Raw genomic sequence first — 9310 nt, 5'->3', positions numbered from 1 at the left:
TAAGAGAAAAAGGAAAAGACAAAAAGAAAAGTCAAAAGTAATCAATCCACAAGCATCCAGGAAATCCTCAGTTCGTTCCACTGGATTTCAGTTTCAGATTCAAGTCTTCTCTCCGTTTATTTTTTTTTTTTTTTCTCTTTTGCAAAACTGAACACATGCTTGCGTCAGAATTTCGGGAAACGTATTTTAAGTTGCGTTAGATCCGTTCGGACCCTCCTCACTCGATAGATCTATTTTTTGAAACTTCAGTTCTTTAGGTTCTGTGGGGGTGACAGGTGTCCTCCATTAGGCAACAGGTACACAGTGTCGTGTTTCCCCAGTTGAGTGTGTGTGTGTGTGTGTGTGTGTGTGTGTGTGTGTGTTTTTGAGTCATTTCTGGTTGTCACACATTGAAGCATACAGTTGTCTGATCTTTCTTTCTTGCTGATGGAGTAAGGCCATAAATACAGAATACAGAGAAATATGGAAAAAAAAAAACCTGTTGCGTGCTATTTTTTTTTTGTGGGTTTGTCATAGTTATTGATCTTTTTTCATGTGTGTGGTGATGGGCGCTGAATAGAGTGGAGCGTCAAGAACATTTCTTTTCTTTTTTTTTCGAACCATAATCTGGTATACCTTACGAAGAGATATCATGTTCCACCTCCAGCTCTCCACATTCACTTAAAGATTACAATCGCTGTGTCCCAGCCTACGCGTGGAAAGCTTTGTGGTTCAAGTCAACATACTTCGCCGATCAGCAACTCGAGCTGTGTGCAAAAATATCAGCAGGCATTTTTCTACCCTCTTCCCCTCGGCTCTTCACTTCATCTAATTGAGAGATGAGAGACGAATAACCTCAGTCCGAACACCAGAAACATTCCGCAGGAGCTCAGTGGATCGTGTTTTACGTTACTCATTCAGACCTGTTCTGGGACTGGTTTTTGTTTCTCATGACCAACACACTTGTAAGGCCTCCTTATCAGGCTGGTCAGTTGTCATACCGTGAAAAAAAAAATCTAAAAATCTAACCTTCACTGCTACCTGCTCAGCATTTGCCCACGATATATATGGCTTCTGCAGAAGCTTCCACACTCAAGAGATCCTTTTACTTGAAAAGCGCGATTTGATCTGATATGCAGTCAGAAGGCCTCCATTGTCTCCCTCAGTGAAATGCACAACCGAGAGGAGCAGAAATGGATGTGTCGGCTCTAACACCAAGACAATGCTGTGCACATTCCGGTCCTGTCAATGTAATGGCCTCAAAAATGTTTGGCCCATTTTAGCGGATCTATCAGACCAGGCACAGAAACTCTGTCGTCATCATCATTATCATAATCTACTTGCAGAATAAATATCTTAAAATGTTCATTTTCTTGCAACGAGGGCTTCAAGAGGCTTTGTGCAACAGATTTCTTCATACTGTGAAGCTACTGGACATCAAACCATCACAACTAAATGAAATAATGTCAGAGAACCACGTCATTTCTCTTACTAATGCCTTTGATTCAAGCAGATGAAATCATTAGTAATGAACTCGTGTACATTAGTCCTAGAGAACCCATCTGAGACCACATAAAGGAACGAGTGACTTCAGTGGGGCCATTTTCCGAATATACATAAATTAGTCAAATCCAAATGATCTTATTGACCCTTTTGTACCAGCTAAAGCCTTTTCATCAATCTCCCTTTTTTCTTTACTTTGCAAGACTGCACACATGCAGCAAGAATGATCAATGGGGTCAGAACTGCATAAATTATGTGGAGACGTTCATCCAAAAAATGTCTGATTTTTTTTTTTATCAGGAAAAAGGGTAATTTTTTTTAAGCGTTTTTTTTTTTTTTTAACCATTAGTTGGTCACGTCTTTTTTTGTTATTCTGAATAGTCCTCTGTTCATACATTCAGCAGAGGTCTCATTGTGTGCTTCCAGAAAGACAGCACTCTCATGCTTCAAATGAAAATGCTGCTCTGCATTTGCATGAGCTTGAACCTCAAGCCGTCGTTGGTTGATCCAAAACTCCTACAAACGGCCTAGTGGTGAATGCAGGAAAAAACATTTCTCAGATCTTTTTAAAAAACGAAATTAAAAGCATCTTGCGCTGAATCAAAGGCCACAACTCAGACATTTCCTCATGCTTCAGTCTTCCGTCTCCCAAATCCTTCCCACTCTCCCACCCCTTTCCCACCCAAAAATAAATGAAGGGGGGGACAATGAACATTAATGTTCTTTTACATGACGCAATAAGGCTCGCGGGGCAATTGAGGTTTAGTCCTACAACAAGGAGGCAGGTGAGCCATCAGACCCTTCTTCAGGTCCTTGTTGAGGAGGAAGCAGATAATGGGGTTTACTCCAGCCTGGGCAAAGCTCATCCACACTGTGGTGGAAAGGTATCGGTGGGGTATAGTGCACGCCTTCACAAAGACCCGCCAGTAGCAGGCCACAATGTATGGTGACCAAAGCACCAGGAAAAACAGGGTGATCACATAGAACATCCTGCCAAGCTGTTTCTCCGCTTTGAACTCTTCCATGCCCAGCAAGCGGCGGTTCTGGTTGTGCAAGTTCTGCCGGATGCCCAGCAGGGTGGGCGGCATGGGACCACGGCCAAATCCTGCAATCCAGTTGGCTGCTGCCTGACCGGTGGCTCCGGGCCCATGGAAGGTCCAGTTCTGGCTAATGGCAGGCACCATCTGGACAGGCTTCATCTTGCGGTGCTTGTACTCAAAGAGCAGGAGCTTCATGTATACTATGTGCGTTGCCAGAATCAACACAGCCAGCATCAACATGAAGCCCAGTGTATCGTTGGCCTTGAAGTAGCGGTGCTCGAAGATGCATTGGTCCTCTTCGCGGATGAACTTGTAAGTGCCCACATCAAAGACGGGCGGGAACGCCATGGCAACCGACAGTGTCCAGACCATGCAAACCACCGCAACACAGGTCCAGAATGTCATTCGCTTGGAGTAAAAGCGGTGGTGTGCTATGGCCATGTACCGAGTGACGCTAATGCAGAACAGCATGAATGCAGCGTGGAAGCAGAAGAGAACAGCCATGAAGGCAACCACCTTGCAGCTCAGCACGCTGTAGGTCCAGGCAGAACCGTTCTTGATGGACACCAAGACGAACGGGAAGCAGACGGCTGAGCGGATGGTATCAGCCAGGCAGAGGTCCAGCAGGAAGTAATAGGGGGCCTTGTGCAAGGCCCTGTCCCGTAAGACCAGCAAGGAGACCACCAGGTTGCCGACTAGGCTAATGCAGATAATCAGCCCAAGAAGGACCAACTTGATGTAGGTAGGCACAGCAGATGACGAGCCTCCGTCCACCATGCCCTCGGTCGTGGCCACCACGGCAGCCAGGGGGTTGCCAGGCCCTTCGCTGCTCTCGTTGCCATTAGCCATACCTTCCTCTCCACTGTTACGCCCACTTCCTCTCTGGAACCGACCCCTGTTATTTCGTCTCCTCCTCCACCTTCCCGTCCGCCGCCACCTCCTCCTCCGCCTCCTCCTCCAGCTGACCTTTCGTTCGTCCTCGTGGTTGCCTCTCTTTGGATTCTCACATGGACCCAGGCAGCTTCATTCTGCATTGCCCCATTTTGCACAGAACCCCACTTATTTGGTTGCAGCTTCACTTTCTCCTCACTTTCCCAGCCACTGCACCTACAAATAAAGGAAATAATGAGCATTACTGCTTTGACAGGACTCTGGAATTGCAAGGGTAGGGCAGAATCTATAGAATGCATCTGCCAAATACCTGAGGCAAGCGAGATTCTAGACAGTGGATTATTATGGCGCGTAACTTGCAATTTTTGGGAATGTTTGATAGGCAGCTTTATTTAATACATTCTGAATGCAAATATAGAAAATCTAGAGGGACACAAAATGTTTTCAGTCGCAAACATAATCTGATATTTATCTCGGCTCTGTTTTTTTTTTTTTGACTGATTAATTTTGGACAGAAGTGTGTTATAACACATTGATTTAACTTACATAACTTGCATGTGCAATGCATTTCTCTACAATATGCATGACATGGAATAACAGTGATGCTTCTGATGCAATCTGTCAATTGTGATACACAGCAGCACAGCACACGGCGCACACAGTGAAATTTGTCCTCTGCATCATCCTTGGTGGGCAGCCATGACAGGTGCCCGGGGAGCAGGGTGTGGCATCTTCAGTGGCATCTTGGCGGATCGGGATTCGAACCGGCAACCTTCTGATTACGGGGCCGCTTCCTTAACTGCTAGGCCACCACTAAAGCATGATCATCTCTGGGATTTCATGATATTTGTGCTAAAATGATTTTAATTTAGTCTGCTGTGCTGTGCATCAGGCAACTGAAATGAACAGTACGCCCTCGATGTAGAACTGATGCACTGGGTGGGTTTATCAGTTCATCATGCCCCGTTTAACACCTTTTTGGAGGTTGAGTAAAGAACAATTTACAAAACCAATATGATGTTTACAAAAATTGTGACGCATAACATGTGAAACATTTAAACGTTCCTGAAGAAACCTGCATCCTATAGAATAACAGTTCTACCTTTTGTTACTACGTTTATTACACCATCTTACATAAATGGCCCTTACGTCTCATTCACAGACACTGAGAGTAATATAGCACACGAATTTGATTCGATACATCACCCACAAATGAAATCAATCAGTTGTCTCCTGAATGGAGGACACACGACTCCCATAAGCATCTGCTGTAGCATGCTGTGGAACATCTTCTCCGTCCCCCTCAGCACCAATCAGATCAGCTGTTTTCTCCACATGCTACATGGCATGCCAGCAACTAGTCTGTCACGGTAATTACCTCGCTTGTTGCTAGGCTACAACACCTAACATCCTTTCTGGGGGTACGACTGTGGGTATCTGTTTGCAGGAAACGGCAACGGGGGTGGGGGAGGGGGTGAAGTTTAAACGCCGTTGGTCCACTCGCTATTAAGCTCGCTGGCGTATGGCACGGCGGAGCGTGGGCCCGGCCTTGAGGTTCTGGCTACTCAGGGACGGTGGTCATCCCGTCGTCCAAGTCGTGTCCTCTTAGCCGCTACTGGCGATGTCTCGGGATTATCTAGTGATGATTAGTGCGCTTCAGAGTGCAACAGACATGAAAACGGCGAAGACCTATTGTTTCGGAGCAAGCATACTAATGTATTTCTGTCACAGTAATTACAGCAGCTTGTTGCTAAGCTACAAGACCCTGTGCTTTGTGCAATCTAGGTGTGTATTTGAAAGACTGAATGCACTAAAATTCATCAAGCATGGGGAAAATGCAATAAACTGCCGCATGTATTTATGCTTCTTTATATCCCCTGTTATTGTGAGCATTATTTCTCCACCCGGTAATGGCTATACACACCAACCTCGGGATTTACAACTAAATCATGCTTTCGTACTAGCAAAATCCTTGGTCCCCATAAATTCTTCATTTTGCACTGCTGTGGAATATTGCACTATGAATTTTTGATTGCAATAAACTGAACAAGAAGAGCAATAAATGTCGACGTGAACAACTTGTCTCGTTCGATAGTCTTTTTGTTACTGTTAAATAAAAACATCCAATAATTTCCTGAGCAGGACGTATCCCTAATTCAGTCTTGATTAATTCTTCTGAACTGATAAGATTCACGACAGGTCAAAAACTGCCTTTATTGGTGATAAAAATGCCTGCCTCCTTATTATTAATAAGCTTTCTGAACATTTGGCTTTGGTATTCAAATCAAATAAATAGATTATATGCCAAAATTATTCATGAAATACTCATTATTAGGCTACAGTCTAATAATACAGATTTTTCATATATGCAAATTATGTGATGCCACATAATTTGTTATATTATTTTTTGCTCATAATGAACTTGTTACTGTTTTTGTTTCATGTTATATATTGTATACAACACATCGTATGACTTGCATATCTTAATAAGTAAAACCTCCTCCAATATAATAACTGGGCTACCGTCAGTAGCTATTCAGTGTTATAGGATTAGTCAGTATCATTTTATATTCCTCCCCAACATGTAAACTGGTCAGGTGTGCAGAAGGTCACGAAGGTGACAGCTATTGTAATTAAAACGCCCTCCCTCCTGATTATTAATAACCTAATGAAATAATGGCCTACAGGCCAGCTGGTGCCTGTAACAGGTTTAGGGATCGGTGGTGTCATTGAAATAACAGTATTCACTTCTCTTTATAATGAAAATCAAGATGAAAATCCACATTCAGTAGCTACAGCGCTGCTTATTATTACCATTATTCTATATTCACCCCTGCACGTATGAACTGACCGGGTCAAGAATGATAAAGAATTCCATGGCCTTCCTAATTATTGATCACCTTGGTATTTCCCGGTAAATAATGGAAGAAAAGTTGATTATTGGTGGTATTCGGCATGAGCGCCTCTGACAGCGGTGTTATATTATTTATATTGATAAGCGGCCCCGGCCGGTGCTTCGGTCCTCGGGAATAATGAAGGGCGGAGCCTGGGAAACGGGAGTCTGGTTAGCAACAGCGGCGGGTCCCGCTGCTGCGGTCGCGGAATTCGCCCCTCGCGTCCGCTTATAAACAAAGACCCCGGACGCGACGCACCCACCTTCGTCTGTAAACGGACGCGTTATGGTAAAAAAAAAATGATAATAAATCATTTATCGCCGAGCGACGGTGACGCGCCGGTCCACCGCAGCCAATCACCGCGCATCTCGAGCGCAAAAGTGCAAATGACCCGTATCAACAGTGTCACTGGCGCGAGGGTTTCCTGAGGCGCACACACACACACACACACACACATTGCCCTCCCTACACACACCGTTACCCCTGCTCCCGCGGGCGCGCGCATCCCTATAATAAAAAGCCCACAATAAAGCCCGTTAGCTGGAGTTTACTGGCGTTCGCGAGGTGACGACGGCTTTCAGACGGACATCGACGCGTCGTCCTTATCGTGTCACATAACGACCCGAGGCCTAGCGGTGCACTGAAGAGGAAGAGGAGGAGGAGGAGGAAGAGGAGGATGGAGCGCTCAGAGATGATCATCATACCTGGATTCTTCTCCGTTTCTTCTCCTCCTCCTCCAGACAATGGCTCGGGCTCGGGATGCAGGCCCGACTGGGAGCTTGTTGCAGTTCAGATAAAACAAATATCATGTACATAAATACAAAAAAAACCCGGGTAAAATAGATAAAAATCCGTTTTGGCCTACGGTCGGTTAAATGACGGACAGATCATCAACAGATAATCCCAGCCGTCCTTTTATACATGAGACGGAAAGGAAAAATGCACATGAGAAAGAAAGAAAGAAAGAAAGAAAGAAAGACAGACAGAAAGAAAGATTACGGGAATTGGTCACGTCTGATGAGGAGAAGGTCCTGGTCCCAGTACATTCTGGATGGAAATATTAAAATAAAATAAAATAAAAAAAAAAAACAGCGCAAAAAAAAAAAGATCAGAATAATCCAGCAGGCGTCCAGAGATCACGCCCGTTGCGGATGTCGGGTTTTATAAAGTAAAAAGGCTCGTTTCCTCTTCTTGCGTGTGCATGTCATGTCTCCGGGTTTTCCATAAAGCCCGGCCAATGTTCAGCAGTACGTTCCCATCACGGTGTGACAGAATCAAATCAGATAAAAAAAAAAACAATAATATATATATATATATGTATATATATCGTTCTCAAAAAAAAAATTCAACAGCAAGTGTTTAAAAGCATCGGACGCCTCCGGATGTCGCTTCCAGTGGCAAGATGGAAAACGCTGCGCCGGGCTTTCTTCTCTGCGCCCGTGGGTGCGAAATCGCGCGTCCGCCGCCGCTACGGCGCGGCTGCCATGTTCGGCCACAGCGCGTCGACGCGTCGTCGGGATCGTCGCCCGCAGGGCGCATCCTCCGGGCGCACCGACGTCCAGTCCGCGGTCCGCCCCGTTCAGACCCGCGCGTCTAATCCTCCGCCGCGCCGAGGAGCGTCCGTCGGCGCGTCCAGCCGCGTCCTATCCGAAGACGCGTGCACGGTGCGTGTGTGGCGCCCTATATATTTAAAATGCATCCGCTCGCTTTGATGTCAAATAAAGCAAGGAGAGAGAGGGAGGGAGGGAGGGAGGGGGGGAGGAAGAGATGGGGAGAAAAATCAAGAGCAGGAATCTTTCACGACGGTACGTCCCGATTCGCGGTCCGCGAAGGCGCCGCGCCTCCCGGCATCCTTTTGGCGGCGGCCGGAGCGCGTCTTCTTGCGAAAGCGGAGGGGGGAAGGAGCGGTGCGAAATGGCCGTGGACTGGACGCGGCGGCTCTCGTCTCCGCGCCGAGCTCCAGTCATTCTTCGGCCAGCTTCGGAGAGCTCCGGCTGTTTCCGGCGCGGCGTGGCGGCGCGGGGCCCGCAAGCCCGACACCAGCAGCGCGAACACTGACGGGGGATAAAAATGCCGGCAACTAACCAAATCCAACCAGTAAATGTACATACATGCATATGGTGACGTTACTATTATCGTGTGGATTATTACTACGATCAGTTTTATTGATGAACATAGAATTGTGTCTGTTAAGCGACACAATGCAACATGTGATGTGATGTATTATAGAATAATACAGTAACAGCACGGTATACAAAGGCTGTGATGTTTTTTTTTCTTCAGTACAGGACAAAAGTTTGGACACACCTTCTCATTCAACGTGTTTTCTTTATTCTCATGACCATTTACATTTGTAGTGAATAAAAAGATTGTATTCATAGTTGGGGGTCCTAGTGAACCGGAACTGATCACTTCATCGATGGTAACTTCACCGAAAGCACGTTGTAAGTCGCTCTGGATAAGGGCGTCTGCCCAATGCCTGTAAATGGTAGATTCTCACTGAAGGCATCAAAACTATGAATGAACACATGTGGAGTTATGTACTTAACAAAAAAAAAAACAGGTAAAATAACTGAAAACGTGTTTTATATTCTAGTTTCTTTGCTCTGATTACTGTTTGCACACTATTGGCATTCTCTCGATGAGCTTCAAGAGGTCGTCACCTGAAATGGTTTTCCAACAGTCTTGAAGGAGTTCCCAGAGGTGTTTAGCACTTGTTGGCCCCTTTGCCTTCACTCTGCGGTCCAGCTCACCCCAAACCATCTGGACTGGGTTCAGGTCCGGTGACTGTGGAGGTCAGGTCTCCACTTTTTGTTAAGTACATAACTCCACATGTGTTCATTCATGATGCCTTCAGTGAGAATCTACCAACGTAAATGGTCATGAAAATAAAGAAAACACATTGAATGAGAAGGTGTGTCCAAACTTTTGGCCTGTACTGTACATAAAGTGTGCATGTAAAAACATAAAATGTAACTGTATAGATTGGCATTTCTTTGAAAC

General features: G+C 45.6%; 1 protein-coding gene across 1 annotated transcript; it reads right to left on the bottom strand.

The window, feature by feature from the left end:
* Positions 1-491: 491 nt before the first annotated feature.
* Positions 492-8352, bottom strand: gpr173 (G protein-coupled receptor 173). Its single transcript, XM_028994450.1, has 2 exons — positions 7012-8352; positions 492-3629 (listed from the first exon to the last, which is right to left on the bottom strand). The coding sequence occupies exon 2, from the start codon at positions 3369-3371 to the stop codon at positions 2208-2210; it is 1164 nt and encodes a 387-aa protein (XP_028850283.1). The 5' UTR covers positions 3372-3629; positions 7012-8352; the 3' UTR covers positions 492-2207.
* Between the last annotated feature and the right edge of the window lie 958 nt (positions 8353-9310).

Source organism: Denticeps clupeoides, chromosome 10, assembly GCF_900700375.1.
Source record: "Denticeps clupeoides chromosome 10, fDenClu1.1, whole genome shotgun sequence".
NCBI lineage: Eukaryota > Metazoa > Chordata > Actinopteri > Clupeiformes > Denticipitidae > Denticeps > Denticeps clupeoides.
The sequence above is the reverse complement of the archived record's forward strand: the minus strand, read 5'-3'. Positions and strand labels throughout refer to the sequence as shown.